The 17,170-nt window shown below is 42.8% G+C and overlaps 1 protein-coding gene across 1 annotated transcript in view; it reads left to right on the top strand.

Annotated features, from left to right (window-relative positions):
• Positions 1-17,170, top strand: part of CACNA2D2 (calcium voltage-gated channel auxiliary subunit alpha2delta 2) — a 720,324-nt gene that overhangs the window by 158,296 nt on the left and 544,858 nt on the right. Inside the window, exon 3 of the mRNA XM_056867097.1 lies at positions 16,017-16,133. Within this exon, the coding sequence (XP_056723075.1) occupies positions 16,017-16,133 (117 nt within the window). The remainder of the gene's footprint in view (positions 1-16,016; positions 16,134-17,170) is intronic.

Below are 17,170 nucleotides of genomic sequence, written 5' to 3' on the forward strand. Positions count from 1 at the left end.
CATGGTGATTATGCATGGTGATGTGCATGGTGATTATGATAGTAAATGTGCCATTTGTTGTGTTTTTATCCACCCTCATTTGTGAAGACTGGTAAATTGCCTTGGAAAATTAGCTCCTTCTCAGACGGGTACAATTTCTAGCCTGTTAAATCTGGGCCTACAGAGATTCTTAGCTAGTCACTGTGCAAACAGAACAGGCACAGATGCATGTAACATGATGTGATCATTTTCACTGAACCCTGGTGAAGCCTACGATACAGCGTAACAGCACTAGTGGTGAGACTGTGCAAATATTTCTTGTACTGTGTAAACTTCTTTGGCTTTATTATTTTTTCTGTTCTACTAATTAAAGTGGAGAGGAAAGGAAATAAGGGATTGTTATCATGAAGCAAGTGTTAATGAGGAGCATGATGGCTTTCTGTGGTACTACAGTAATCTCAGAGTGTTTGATAGAACAATATACTTCCGTTGCTTGTTAAATTTTCCAGCTCAACTGTGCTACCTTTACTTTAACCCAGCCAAGGAACATGCATTCTTTCTACAGGAATTCTCTGGAAAGCTATTCTTAATTTCTGTAAAGTTTGCATGTTCTTTATATCCAGGCCCATCAGGAAGATTTACTTATTTTCTTATTTATTTACTAACCTTATTTACAGCCCGCCTTTCTCACTAAGACTCAAGGCAGATTACATGCTGTAAACTAGTGCAACCAAACATTGTGATAGCATGAGATAGATAATAAACCCAGGTTCCCCAATGTAGCACCTATCTGTACCATGGCACTTACACAACTTCCCTGGTGCCCACCAAGCTTTTCAGAAAGTAGGTAGGCAATTGTAAGGCAGGGCTAGGTATTGACTGCCCTCATTCTCAAAGGGAAGGGTTTTCCACAGCTGCAATAGCCTGGCCTCATTCAGCAGGCCATTCCACAAGGCAGGTGCCACAATAGAGAGTGTACACTTACTTGAGTGGACAACTATCTATCTTATCCATTTGCATTTTTAAAATTAATACTTTATTAAAATAAACCAAATAAAACACAGGGGTAGACAAATTACTATATTCATCAACATCAAAATATACAAGCTCAAACTAACTGTACTTTCTCAACAACAACAAAATCCTTTTTTTCAAACTTTTTGGACTTTTAGCCGTGGAAAAGACAGGTTAGTTTACTCAGACGAATACACTCCGACAGCTTCTCCAGCCACTCCTCCTTCTTTGGGATTATATTTTTCTTCCAATTTTGGGCAAGTATTAACCTTGATGATGTTACTGCTTTAAGCACAAATTCACGGACTTCTTTCGGAATGAAATCCACGCAATTCAACAAGAAAACCTTAGGGGATAGTGGTAACTCTTTCTTTTTACCTTGTGAGATCACCGTAGCAATCATATTCCAGTATTCTGCTGCTCTGCTGCATTCCCACCATAAATGTATAAAATTAGCATTATAGAATTTCACTGATGAAATAGATCATGGATACCTTCGAGTTTTAGAGGATGGTTGTGCTGGATACATGAGCATAGTGTTGTAGTGATGGACTATGAGATAGGAGGGATTCTCATTGTTAATTTATGGTACGTTGCAAGGGATAGGTTGAACCACTGTGTGCCCTCTGAATACCTATAGTACCACAGACACTCATATCTTGGCTAGAGGCCAAAACCATAATGAAGTCTCCCATGAGGACATTTATAAGGCATATACTATACCACAGACCTGTATTTTTCCAGGCATCTAAAAATATAGGGATGTGGTTTGGCACAAATTGAACTTCTTCCCTAAAAGGCTCGAGCCTTAGGCACTTTCTTTATCTCTAGAAACATCATAAATAACATAAAATGAGAAATTGGCAGGTGTATTGCTAAGTAAACCCTTAACATTTCAAAGCAATCGAACAGAAGCGTGGATAGTGGAGTTTATACAGTTCCATCATCTGAATCAGATTCAGGATCAAAGTCCTTATATCTCGTTATGTCTGCCCTTTATTCTCATTTCCCCTGGCTCTCCTTCTCGGCACAAGTCATATGCTTCTGACTTCTTCATGTCTGCTACTCCTGTTCCAACTTTCATTCGTTCTTCTTTGTGGTTAAAGAGTCTCATCCAGCATCCATCAAAACATCTTCCCTTTTAAAACTCCTTTCTCAGAAATCCAGTTTTAACGCAAACCCCAGTTTTAACACAAACTGCCAGAAGTGTTCTCTGCTTCCCGTTCCCTTTCCTGCTGCTCCCACTCAACTATTATTTACTTGTTATCAAATTCTGACAGTTCCTGTTATCATTTTTGGTTATTTAGATGGCAATGCCAAATGGCCGAAATAGCATCACCTCTGTATACAGTCTGGCACCTAGCCCTCTGTTCATGCAGGACAAAGTTGAATAATTATTCATACTAATTAGTTTGGGTATCAATGGCTGTAGCTTTTATGAACAGAGGCACAGTGTTCAATTGTAGTAGGATTGTCATCTCATGTATTTTTTAATTGGCCTAGGTCAGTGATTTGTCCCCTTACTAATACCTTTCGGATAGCCTTATGGTAGGCACTGAGTGAGTCCTCATTTGAGTATACTTAAGTGAGCTTGCATATGGAAATGAGCAATAACCATCTCTTTTCCTGCCCATTCAGGAAAACAGAAATCCCATTAATTAAGTTGCTGCAGACAGTTCTTTAGATGAGAATGTGGTGAGGGACAAAAAGGTAAGAGCATAGGTTTGCGAAGAACAAGGTGTGATTGTTTTAGGTAAGTCAGACTATAGCATCATTTGTCCTCCCATTTTTCTCATGTTCCCATTACTGCTTTTTGCAGTGTTGTTTCATTAAGGCAGTGGGTTTCTTTTTGTTCACTGGATTTGTTTGCTTCATTATTTCTGGCTGTCCCTAAGGAATAGCTTAACTGCATGCTTTCCTCCATCACTTCTCTGTTGCAAATAACTGCTAGGACAGCTGCTTTTTATTGTAGGTAGGAGGGAAAATTGCTTGCAAGGTGCATAAGAGTGTGTGTGTTTAAACGTCAGCCTTTTCCTTTTACCTTCCTGTTTTATCTCTTGTGAACATTCCCTCTCTGCAGGGCTAGGGGTTCTTACGTGGGGGACGCAAGTGCTAGAGGTTGTAAAGTGGGTGCAGGGGCTGCGGGTTCATTCTCCAGGCCTGGCACCTGCCAGTACTTCACTGCCGAGTCAGCAATATGTTCATTCTGGCTAAAATTGGCTTATTTACTCTCTTTTGAGAGCAGAGAGCAAACAGCATCTCTGAATGGCTGCTGAGACACTTGTGATGCTGCTGCAATTTGGACAGTTGTAACCTGATGTCACATGGCACTGAAATGGTGCTGCTGCTTATGTTGGCTGGCAGTCTAACTACACTCCTAACAGAGCAGTTTCCTGGGAGCAAACTCCATTGAATAGACTTGAGCAGGATTCTGAGTAGACCTGTTTAGAATGGCACTTTGATTCTCCCAAAGCTTGTTCTCACTTTATTCCCGTAGATAAGCCCCTTTCTCCTAATTCTTCCGATTCCACAGTTGACTTCATTTCAGTTGATTTGACGTCGCCTTTACTCCCCACCCCAGCTTGCTGTTTGTGTGCTGCATAATGTTTTCCACACAACATACTACCGACAGCACAAATCATTCCAGCACGCTGAAAGAGAGGCCAGATATCATCCCATCACTGCCTGCTTGATTATCCCTGATGCTACACAGAAGCTGACATCCTGTTAATGTAATAGAGACAGCACTGTGATTACAATCATGCCATGAAATGTAAACACCAGACAATGAAATTTAAGAACAGTAGGTACATCTAAGGAATAAGTTCAAGATGGGCATCATGCTTTCCCTGGCTTCGCCAAAAGCAATGAACAACAACTTTCCTCCAGGAGGGTCTGGAGAGTGGGCCTGGTTTTTTCTCAGGCAGTTCATAGGTTGTGATAAGACAGGGTCCAAGAACTGCCTTGCTGGATCATTCAGATTAATCTAGTCCAGCATTCTGTTTTTGTTTACAGCAATGGCCAGCCAGATGCCTCTAGCACAGGGTGCCCGTGGGCCCCATGGCAACCACCAATACCTTTTCTGGTACCTGCCAAGTATTTTTAGGAAGTGGGAGGCGGCAGGTCGGGCTTTTGCCCAGCAATGCTTCTGACTGACTATTGGAGGTTTGATTGGCTATGCAGATTTTTTTAAATGTTGCTTTGGTAGCAGCTGACACCACAACAAAAGAATCTACACTGTGTTACTAAAGTTAAGCTGTGGCAATCACTTTGTGGCTGGCTCCGCTTCCTGCAGCAGCCATTTTGTGGCAGCCATTTTGGTGCTGCACCCACTGTGCCATGCAAGAATTCAAAACGTGCCCACAGGCTCAAAAATGTTGTGGACCCCTGCTCTAGCATCTGACAATCTGGGCTTCAACGTGGTGATCTTCTCTTATTCTTTACCAGCATCTAGTAGTCAGAGATGATGCCTCTGAACTCAGAGGTTCCATTTAACCATTGCGGCTGACAGCTGTGGACACAAGTTTCCTCCATGAATCTGACTAATCCATCTGAAAGACATCTATGCTTGTGGCCACCACCAGCATATTATTTATTAGTTTGTTTGTTTGCAGAATTTGTATCCTGCCTTTCCACCCCTTACAAGGGTGGCTAACCATTTAAAACAGACAGGACACAATGACATTTTAAAACCATTAAAATCAACCCCCCCTCCCAAACACATATAATTAAATCAATTAAAAACAGAGTTAAATATATACAACACATAAAAACATTGGTTAGGAAGGAGGATCATTGACGGCAAAACAAAAAAATCTTAACCCGCTGGTGGCAACAGAAGGGGACAGATGAATCTCCCTGGGAAGAGAGTTCCAAAACTTTGATGCCATGACCAAGAAGGCCTTTTCCTGGGTTGCCATCTACCTACGCTCAGGAGGTGGGGGCACCCAAAGCGGGGCCTCCAAATATTAATGTAGTGGTTGTGCAGGTTCATAAAGGATTAGGTGGCCTTCAGGTATATTTGCCCCAAACTATATAGGGCTTTGAAGGTAAACACTAGAGCCTTGAATTGTTCCCAGAAACAAACTGGGAGCCAGTATAGATGGGCCAAGACTAAAGTGATATGGTTAGAGTTGGCAACCTCCAGGTACTAGCTGCTTTTACAACTGATCTCCAGCCGATAGAGATGTTCACCTGGAGAAAACGTCCGGTTTGGCAATTGGAGTCTATGGCATTGAAGTTCCTCCCCTCCCCAAACCCTGCCCTCCCCAGGCTCCACCCCAAAAACTTCCTGCTAGTGGCAAAATGTGAGCACTTGCCCTATCGAGAATCACTAACCACAGCAGGAGACGAAGTTGTCCAAAGAAGATGGTTTGATGGTAGCATAGGTAAACAGAGCATAGAGAACCCAAGACAGCAATGGAGGAAACTGGCATGCACTTGATAATATAAAAGCATTGAAAAAAGCACTCAGCAGTACAGTCTCATGAGATTATTTCGAACACATTACAAACAGTACAGAGGCGCCGCTGCTCCCACGGACATCTGCTGGCTTCAAAGAGAATAGGAATGCAAAACAATCCTTGAAGGAGAGTCGGTGAGAAAACGAAACTAACTGAGACACAGGCCTGACGCAAAGAGGGAACTGGCAACCATAGATATGGTCCCTATGACCCACTCCAGTCAACATCCTAGTTGTAGAATTCTCACCAACTGAAGTTTCCAAACACTTCTCAAGGGCAGTCCCAGGTACAGTGCAATGCAGTAATCTAATCTAGATGTAACCAGGGCACGCACCACAGTGGCAGGATCTTTTCTTCCTAGGAAAGGTCACGGCTGGCTAACCAGTCAAAGCTGGTAAATGGCACTCCTAGCCATAGCTGCCATCTGCTTATTCACTCGTAGACCTGGGACCAAAAGCACACCAGACTATGCACGTGTTCCTTCAATGGGAGTGCAAACCCATCCAGAACACACAAATTTCAAGATGACCTAACCCTGCAGTTTTCACGTAGATGTTAAACAGCATAGAGTACAGTAAGGGGCTGAGCAGCAGTCCCCCAGCACCACCTTCTGAAATCGAGTCTCCAGGTAGTACCACAACCACTGTAGAACAGTGCTTCCCAATCCCAGTTCAGATAGGTGGTCCAGGAGGATACCATGATTGATGGTATCGAAAGCTGCTGAGAGTCCAGGAGAATCAACAGAGTCACACTCCCTCTGTGCATCTACCAGGACAAGTCATCTAACCAAGTCATCTACCAGGGCAACCAAGGCTGCTTCAGTCCCATAATCAGGCCTACACCCAGACCAGAAGGGGTCTAAACAATTTGCCTGGAGTTATCTAGATACCACTCATTCAGTCACCTTGCTCACAATGTCACTTTCAGCACGAAACTGGAATTGACGTCTTAGTATCAGGGCAACTCCCTAGGATTTGTCCTGTTTCTCCCTTTTGTTACCCTGCTGACCTGTGAAAGACTGGCAGAGGTCAGGGGAAATTGCCGGGAGAAAATGGCTGGGGAAAATCGTTGGTCCCCTCCAGGTGAGATGTTACCAGGAGAGATGGATGCTTTTTATTATTGGGTTAGGTGCTACAGAGACCTCTCCTCTCACACGGTGCCATTTCATAAGAAACTCTGGTAGCCCTTCATAGATGTAATGTTTGTAGGCTTATGTGCACATAAGTATCCATTATAGTATGAGCACTGTTACAATAAAAATCTATTTTAAAGCTATTGTTCTCACTGCGTGAATCAAATCTATTATGATCTATTATTCTATGTGTTTGAAGAGGAGGACGGAAACATGTTTCTATACTGCAAAACCTGCATATTTAAATTGGCCACATATAGAATTAAACTGTTTATACATTGGCTTATATACTCCCTCTTGAGAGCAGAGAGCAAACTGCAAGGTTGGAGCTGCAGCTGCTCCTTGCTTGGCCTGCCATACTGCAGGGAAAGTCTCTCCGCAGGTGGGCCAGGAATATGCAGCTGCTGTGGGCCAGAGGCCGAGTCTCCTCTCCAGGGAGTGCATGGAGGAGATGGGGATGGCGGCCCAGCTCCCCAGGGCCCACTCACGAGCGAGGAAAGGTGTGCCAGCTGTCTGCCCAGCCAGACTGCTCTCTGTGTGCTGCCTGTGCAGAGGCAGGGTGGAGAGAAGAGCGCTTGAGAGCCTCATGCAGCCAGGGAAGATGGGGTGCACTGGCAGCTTTGGGGTCTGGCCTGCCGAGGAGTGCATGGCTGCCATTGCCTCCACTTCACTTAGAATTGCCAGGCCCCTCTTTGCTACTGGCAGGAGGTTTTTGGGGTGGAGCCTGAGAAGGGTAGGATGCATGCATGCATACTTAGAATTAAATACTACTATTAAGCTGAGCAGGAGTAACTCCCTAGTAAGAATGCTTAAGATTGCAGCTTAAATAACATCATTTGTGAGTAGAGTTGCCAACAGACATGGAAACATATATCCTGTCATTGGTTCTTGTAGGTTATCCGGGCTGTGTAACCGTGGTCTTGGAATTTTCTTTCCTGACGTTTCGCCAGCAACTGTGGCAGGCATCTTCAGAGTAGTAACACTGAAGGACAGTGTCTCTCAGTGTCAAGGGTGTAGGAAGAGTAATATATAGTCAGAAAGGGTTGGGTTCGAGCTGAGTATTGTCCTGCAAAAGTATTGTCCTGTAAGTATCAAGATAATGTGCTAATGAGGGTATGGTATGTTAATATGGAACCATTGTATCCTGAAGTGATCTATTAATGTGTGTAATCCAAAGCTAATCTGTATGGCTATTGTTGAATGTTGTCTTTGTCTGGAGGTTTTTCAGGGCAGGAAGCCAAGCTTAGGTCACAAGGTCTACCGGAAACCAACTCACACAGATCGCTACTTACACAAAAACTCCAACCACCACCCCCGACAGAAAAGAGGAATAATCAAAACATTAATGGACCGTGCAAGACGGATCTGTGAACCACAGTTTCTCAAGGAAGAAACTAATCATCTAAATCACGCACTGCTAGCAAACGGCTACTCCAAGAATGAAATCAGAAGGGCCATTAAACCAAACAAAAATCAGAAAACTCAAGAAAAACAGTCTCCCGTAGGAAAGGTATTCTTGCCATTTATTAAAGGAGTCACTGATAGGATGGAGAAACTTTTGAAAAAACATAACCTACAAACAGTGTTTAAACCCACCAAGAAAATACAACAAATGCTACGATCAGCAAAAGACAAAAGAGACCCCCTCACCTCTGCAGGAGTATATCGTATACCTTGCAGCTGTGGAGAAGTTTACATCGGGACCACAAAACGCAGCATACAAACAAGGATAAAAGAACATGAAAGATACTGCAGACTTGGCCAACCTGAGAAATCAGCAGTGGCTGAACATGGACTGACCCAAACAGGACACAGGGTCTTATTCCAAGACACTGAAAGACTGGACAATTCTACCAACTATTTTGTCAGATTGCACAGAGAAGCCATTGAAATTCATAAACATCAGCACAACTTTAACAGAAAAGAGGAGAGTTTAAGAATGAATAAGGCTTGGCTTCCTGCCCTGAAAAACCTCCAGACAAAGACAACATTCAACAATAGCCATACAGATTAGCTTTGGATTACACACATTAATAGATCACTTCAGGATACAATGGTTCCATATTAACATACCATACCCTCATTAGCACATTATCTTGATACTTACAGGACAATACTTTTGCAGGACAATACTCAGCTCGAACCCAACCCCTTTCTGACTATATATTACTCTTCCTACACCCTTGACACTGAGAGACACTGTCCTTCAGTGTTACTACTCTGAAGATGCCTGCCACAGCTGCTGGCGAAACGTCAGGAAAGAAAATTCCAAGACCACGGTTACACAGCCCGGATAACCTACAAGAACCAATGAACTCTGACCGTGAAAGCCTTCGACAATATTTTATATATCCTGTCCTTTGAACAAAGGTTTGAAAATGGTGGTAATTAGCATGCCATGGAGGTGAAGAAGAAGAGTTGGTTTTTATACCCCACTTTTCCCTACCTTAAGGAGTCTCAAAGCAGCTTACAATTGCCTTCCCTTTCCCCCTCACAACATGCACCTTGGGAGGTAGGTGAGGCTGAGAGAGTTCTGAGAGAACTGTGACTAGCCCAAGGTCAGCCAGCCAGCTGCGTGAGGAGGAGTGGGGAATCCAATCTGGTTCACATCCCATTAAGTCTCTGCTAATGGGACAGGACTTTTTTTTTTCTCCAGTCAGTTGGATCCCCTAAGAATACATTTGATAATGCATGCAAGATTGGGGTGTAAAGCTGCTGTTCTCTCTTCAGACTAATTTGGGAATAAGCCATATTGAATGAAGTGGAACTTCTGTGGGATGCACACTTGGGCAGCATTTATGAAGCTTGGCTATATTGTCTATTAAAAATGATATGGAAAATAACATTAATTATAACGATGCTGTGAGAAGTTTTGCAGAGAGAAAAAGCAAGAAAAATTTGATTGTAGTGAATTCTCTACTACATTTCTGTCTTACTGGAATACTGACGGCTTGAGCTTCTAGGAGCTCTTGTTTTAGGAGAGCCCACCTTTCACTTGTTCCTTTCCCTTCTTGCATTCTTATAATGGAATGACTCTCATCATTCCTCTGAGTCCATTAAAATCCATCTTCCTAATATCTAACATACACGTCTTACTATGAACTCCCTTGGCTCCCGACAGCAAAAGGAATTCTAGGAGGACATGGTCACTTCCCCTGAAGTCCCCACCATCTTAATCCCATCTACCAACTCTAGCCTGTTAGTTAATATTAAGTCACCCATTCTCACTAGAGAAACCATCCACTCTGTTGTCCCTGTGACTGGTTTCCCCATCCCTATGCAGGGCCTCACGGTCTCCATCTTTGATCTCATGAAGGGTAGCAGTCCAATCACCCAGGCTCCGAACATTCTCCTCTATGAGCCCTGTCAGCTTACACTTGTGACAATATTCATAGATAATAGATTGGTATGATAATGTAAATACTAATTATTCATTAACAATTCATAGAGGTCAACACAAATTATTCTACATTACGTATCTAGAAGTTGCAGTTTGTAGTTCTGAAAAACTGTCTCACCATTTTGAAAATGTCCAGACGTTTTGCAGAAGTTGAAGGTGCACAAATATTTTTGAAATGACAGTGGTTTCAAGAACCCACTGCATTCTCTTTTCAAAATCTTATACAAAGGCAAGGAAAAGCAACAGCACAAATGGTTGACCTGCTGCTTCTAAATATTGGTTTTCAATTCTGACATTTTCACAATGTGGGTTTCCCTGATTTTCTTTAATTGTATCTCAGACCTTTACACTCTACTGGCTGTCATCAGTAGGCAGTGGCATATATTAATTAACATTCAGTGACAGGCATTTTGCTGACTGTTGATTGTACTGTCGGTCAACGACTTGGGGATCATAAGGATGGGGTGAGTGGGTTGTGTGTGGATAATGTGGCTCACGAAAGCTCATACCCTGCCAGAAATTTTGTTAGTCTTTAAGGTGCTACTAGACTCTTGCTCTTTTCTACTACTCTCCAAATATCGCAGGGCCTTTACTCTTGCGTGTTTCAATGCCTTACCTTCAGCTCTCCTGGAAGGCAGGTATCTCCGTACTCCCTTTCATCAATGTCTATGCCCATGCAAAACAGAGAAAGTGGAAATAATAGAACTTGTTTTGCTGCAGTGTCCCTTCTACAACGACATAAGATCGCAGTACATTCTCCCCATATTGTCATCCTTTCCTGGGAGAACGGAAGAAGCTAAAGTTTCCCTTCTCTTAGCAGATTCCTCTCGGGAGATAACCATTCAAGTAGCCAAATTCTGCCTCCGGTCTAGTGGGATTCATAAATGGCTAACTGAAAACATTTCCCAGTAGAAGATCTGTCCTCCTCTTCTTCAAATCATCCTTCCAGAATCATCAACTTTTATTATTTTATTTTATTATTTTAACCTAACTTTGATTTTTACCCAGAGCTGATATTGTATCAAAATAAAACTTGACTTGACTTGACTACTACTCTCAATAATAACAGCCACAGTCAATGTGAGCATAAATTTGGCTCTGTTAGCATCATCACAATGTTTTAACAAAAGCTATTTGTTCTACAATAATGAACTTACTTCACTTGTATATAATAGTATCAAATTAGACACTGTGACCCTTTTTCTGGCAAATTTTACCAAAACTGTTTTCTATATGCCAATAAAGGTGTTGAAATTTGATTTGACATGATATTTGGTCACTGTCACCTTATTGAAATCCTTCAGTAATCCTGAGCAAATTCTTAGCCCTGCTGAGCCTTTTAAAACTGAAAGCATTAGGGCAAAAACACAGCACTCCTTGATTGTTGTTCATGAGTAAGACTAGCTGTAGCCATTAGGAACAGATTTGCTATTTCATAATAGGAAAATACTGGGGTCAAGATGCCCTATGCATCCACAGTTTTCTTCTTGAAGATTGTTCTTTTGCTTCCCTAATTGTTGCTGCTCAGCTGGAGCTACTACATCTTCAAAATACATTATTTTGTTATGATGTCACTTACTCAAAGACTAATAGATCGGACTAGGAATCAGTTATATTAAGTACCTTGTTGTTAACAGTTTCTGCAGCAAAGTTTTTTTTTTCTCCTTCTCTGGCATGCAGACCTCACTATTTGACAAGGAGAGAAGGATACGGCTTTGGTATTCAGGCACGTCAGTTCGCCCCCAGCTGTCTTCACATTATCAGCATTGAAGTAGCTGTTTGCTGAACAGTCATTCCACAAAGCAGATCAAAGGCAATTTTTAAGAGAGAGAGAGTAAAGGGCATATATCTAGTAGCGACATCTGAAAAATATTTCTGTTTTGGGTATTTGTCCCTATTCCATAAGCTGGTTGGATTACGCTCTACATACCTGCTTTCACAAATTTATTTCTGTAACTTTTTTCTGCTCTATTCACATGTCAAGCAAATTATGTAGAGTGAATGCACATCGGGATATGGGATTGTACTTGCCTGGTTTATCTGTTGCTGCCTACTCCTGGGCGGGCTGACCATTAGATATTGAATGCAAAGTGTAAGTGATGCATATATGCCTGTAGAGTACAACTATGGTTGCCATCGTCCAAGTGGGGCCTGGAGGTTCTTCTGCGATTGCAACTGATCTCCAGACTACAGAGATCAGTTTCCCAGCAGGAAATGGCTGCCTGAGAGGGTGGACTGTACGACATTATACTCCACCCTTTCTATGCTTGATCCCCAAATCTCCGTGAAGTTGGCAACTGGAGTTGGCAACCCTACCTGGGAGGTGCACAAATAGCCCTTGCCAGGTAAAGAATAGGAAGATATTGTGTTTATTACATTGACATTTATGCACATGTTTGTCTAGTGTGAATGCTTGGGGGGGGGAATTAAAATTTGGAATAAACTCATGTGAAACATTTCATTTTGTATTGAATGAAATGCTTTTAAAATGCATGTTACTCATTCATAATGTGTAGCATGAATTTTGTTCTGCAAGACTATTTACTACAGAATTAGATAATGATAAGTATGGATCTCTAAGGACTTTTCTTAATAGCCACTGCCCTTTTTTTCCTGCTTCTTTCTCTCCTTCCCCCGGTGAGCCAACCTATCTTTATCTGCTCCCCTGTCTTCAGCTTCTTCCCCTTCCCTCCCCCTGGCAACCTCTGTCCAAGAGTACTATGACTGGGTTGTGCAGTGCCAGTGCCCAGCCTGGGCCCAGCTGGGCATGTTGCCAGCTACTGGATGCAATTGTGTGATGGACAACCTGCGAGGACTTTCACTTAATTCCCCCCTATATACCTATCCCACACTGTGTCTTCTTTTTCTTCTCCTGGGAGCCCCCAGGTATGAGCTTCCCTGGAAGATATAATCAGTCTCTCCCTGACTTTGGGGGTCTTCCCAAGAATGTTGAAGGAGGCAATGGTGACACCGTTGTTAAATAAGCCATCCCTGGATCGTTTGTATCTAGCCAGCTACTACCCAGTTTTGAATCGTTTGTTTCTGGGTAAGGTAATTGAACGGGTGGTGGCTGAGCAGCTACTGACTTTCCTGGAAGAAGCATCAGACCTAGACCCTTTCCAGTCTGGCTTCCACCCTGGACATGGAACAGAGTTGGTGCTGGTCACCCTCAAGTATGAGCTCCGTAGACAGTTGGCTCAGGGAGAGTCGGCACTGTTGTTACATCTTATAGCACTGTTGTTGTTACATCTTATAGCAGCACTTGACACAGTCGACCATGATCTGTTGGCCCACCACCTTGGCACCATTGGAGTACATGGGACTGCCCTCCAATAGCTGATCTCATTCCTCCATGGTCAAGGACAGAGGGTGGCATTTGGGGGGGGGAGGATCTCGACATGGAACCCTTTGGTGTGTGGAGTCCCTTAGGGAGTGATCCTCTCCCCAATGCTTTTTAACATCTGCTTGCACCCCCTCACCCAGCTAGTCAGGAGCTTTGGGCTGGGTTGCCATCAGTATGTGGATTACACCCAGCTGTATCTGTTGAAGGCTGACCGGCTGGATACTATCCCGGAAAAGCTGGCCAGGTGTCCGGAGGCTGTGTCTTGTTGGTTGAAGCAGAGCTGCCTGAAATAGAAGACGGCGGTACTATGACTTGGTCAGGAAGGTACAGATGGGGATATTCAGCTCCTCTCCCTTGACGGAGTACAACTGGTTTGGGGGTAACACTGGATGCCTTCCTTTCATTGGAGGCCCAGGTCACAAACACAGCATGGTCAGCATTTTCCTACCTCCACCAGGCTCATCAGCTGATTCCCTGTCTGTCCCGTTCTGACCTAGCCACAGTGATCCATACAACAGTCACCTCTGGATTGGACTACTGCAATTTGTTCTATGCAGAACCCTATGCAGAGGTTGCTCCAGAAACTTCAGCTGCTCCAGAACGCAGTGGCACGGGTCCTTACAGGGACCCTTTTAAGAGCACATATACAACCTGTGCTCTGTCAGCTGTACTGGCCCAGGATTGAGTACCCGATCAGGTTCAAGGTTCTGGTGCTAACTTTTAAAACCCGAAATGGTCTGGGACCATTTATCTGTGGGATCACTTCTCCCAATACACCCCCCCCCCCGAGATAGTTGCGCTCAACTGAAAAGAACTTTCTGGTAGTTTCTGGCCCTAGAACTATCCAGCTGTTCTTGAGCAGGGCCAGGGCTTTATTGGCTCTGGCCCCAGCCTGCTGGAACTTTCTGTCAAATGAGACCCATGCCTTGTGTGACTTAGCTCAGTTCCAAAGGGCATGTAAGACAGAGATGTTCTGCCAGGCATATGGCGGAGGACAGCAATGGTTGTAAATCGACGAGCCTCCCTATCCCAGCCCTATCCTTCCCTTTCTTCCTTTCCCTTCTATTCCTTTGTCCTACCTCTTTTTGCCCTTTCCTTGTCTGTCCTCTTTCCATCCCAGTTGCTACGGCCTTCTTGGCCTTGGGCCCGTGGAGGTTATTGGCCCTGTTGACTACCATTCTGGCCAACCTCCTTGGTGATGATGTTATAGGAGCTGGTATGCAAATTAGGGCCAGGGATTGAGGGCGGGGCAGAAATCTAATTAAATAAATAAAATTGGGCCTGGTTTTAAAGTTTTATCTGATATGTTTTACCATTGTGTATGTATATGTTTTCATTCTGTTGTAAGCCACCCTGAGCCCAGCAGTGCCAGGAAGGGCGAGTTATAAACATAACAACAACAACATCAACATCCTCCCCCCCTTTCCCTGCTTCCTTCTTGCCTTCCCTTGTCCTTCCTACCTGTCCCTAGTCCAACTTTATTTATTTATTATTTTGGGTTCTGCAAACCCAAAGGGCCTCCTGGTGTGAGAGATTAAGGTAAGTGAAGAGAGACTGTTAATTTTGAAGCCTAAAGATAACAATGTAGGTGGAGACCATTAGTTTGTCTGAACGATTAATTGCTCAATACAAGCTGCAAATCCATCCCTGGCAATTTCAATGGAGCCATTGCTGAATGTGTCCTACATATATTTCATACAATCATTGAATTAAAAAAGGCACAACACTAGCAAAGCTGTATGAATTTTAGAAATATTCAGGCAAACTACTGTTGCTCTATTAGTATTTATTTACCTTGAATGTTTCCTTCCCTTCTTTTTACAGATTGTCATTAAACCCGTCTGTTTGTGTATCTGTTTTGAGCTTCACTGACTCTGCCACCACCTTCAGCCATGTACCATCTGCTGCTAGTCTCTGTATCCATTGAATTATATACACAGTGGGAGGGATGAGGGCGCTCTACTAGCTTTCATCAATTGAGTTGGGCATATGTGGGATTTCATGAAGTACTTTTCTGATTGAGGCTTGGAGGCATCCCATGAAAAATCTTGAGAAAATGAGAAATGTGTTTTCAAAGGCTTCTGACTGTGCGGCATGCTCAGATTGCCACAGTGGAAGAATATTTCGGGCGGGGGGTGGAAATCTTAGAGAGTATTAAGCAGACCAGATATTCAGATACAACTTTCTGTTTCATAGGACCATTTCCAATCTAATTTCCATGCTCAAAGAGCTGATTGTTGTTGTTTAAGGCTGCCTAAGCAATGGGGCACAAAATCTCATCTAGCTGTTTTATGTTTCATAATAATACACTATATCAGTGACATGACAGCTGTCACTGTAATATCTGAGCATCTTGCAACCATTCATTCATTTATTCTTACACTATCTGCAGTGCTTGGATTATGGCTGTGGAAAGTCACAGCAAAAGAGTACATTTATAAAGGCACCTGCAAGGAAGGCTAGTAGGTCTTGGTCACACAACTGCTATTTGAAATAAAGTAATCTATCCTTAAGCAAATTGTCCAGTTCAAGAATTTTGCTGTGTATTAAGGGACCGAAGCTGAATCTTAAACCCTTGAGCACTTGCTAGACGATTATTTTTGTTTCTTCCAAATGATATTTTCATGGCAGACTGAGCCTATTTGTTAAAATATCTCTCTCTCTTCCCCTTATATCTCTCAACAGATCTACAATGACAAAAAGAACCAGTTTGAAGTAAAAGAGAATGTCCCAAAGAAAATAGTGGAAAAAGTGGCAGGTGACATTGAGAGCCTGTTGGCCAAGAAGGTCCGGGCATTAAAGGTAAGATGGCTCATTGCAGCGTTAGTCTTAATTGGCATGTCTGGCGGATCAGTGAAAGAGCAATAAATGGAAAAGGTATGTGTGATGACCTTCTAATATGTTCATAGCCCTAGGGGTGATGAGGAATACTTTATTCAGAATGCTTCACAGAGTGTTTGGAAGGCAGATTGTTGGGTAATTTTAAAGAAATTCCTAGGCTAGATATACAAATCAAGTAGGGTTTTTTGTTCATAGTATCTCTGCATGTATGGGTCTGCAATTAAAAGATCCATTTAAACATGGTCAGTGTACCTCTCCTGCTTGATGAGTCTAAATTGTCTCAACCTCTACTCTAAACATTGTTCTCTAGAGAAGAAGCTTTTTCTACTCCTTTGGGGGCTTTAATCTAAAACGTTCATGTGCAAGCAGCTCTTGGGCAAGAAAATGCTCAGAGTTATGATATGATATATTGCCAGTTGTCATGGATTCTGACATATATTTTCAATCTAACTTTCCATTTTGAATAATTTCCTTCCTGAATGAACTTGTATATTTGTTCCAGAACCAGCCAGCTTGGTGAAGCTGTAATATTAGTTGAACGTGGCTCTCTCTGTATTTGGGATTTTTGCTTTATTTCTTCAAGGGAAAAAACACAACACTGAGGTTGTAAGTGAAGGGTTAAAAATATATATATATTTACATAGCTATGTACAGTTTGCACATAGCAGTAGAGTGTCTATGGACCAATAAAGCCAGGCAAAGTTTAGTTAACTAGATGGTGTTGTTGTAGCGTAAGGATTGAAAGGATGGTAGAGGTAATCAGTACTGATACTGATGCCAGTAAGTTGAGTCATGCACTCATTTCACTTAACTCTTTAATTAAACCAAGGTTTTCATTCATAGGAATGTTTGAAAGGTGACAATGCCCTGCTTAGTTATGTACATCTATTTTGTACCACAAATATGCTAGGCACATACACAGAAATGACAGTAATCCATACCACAATGTGATATCAAATGGACTTTGCCTTTTATTTGTCTCTAGGCTACTCTGCCCA

The sequence above is a fragment of the Euleptes europaea genome, chromosome 1 (genome assembly GCF_029931775.1).
Source record: "Euleptes europaea isolate rEulEur1 chromosome 1, rEulEur1.hap1, whole genome shotgun sequence".
Taxonomy (NCBI): Eukaryota; Metazoa; Chordata; class Lepidosauria; order Squamata; family Sphaerodactylidae; genus Euleptes; species Euleptes europaea.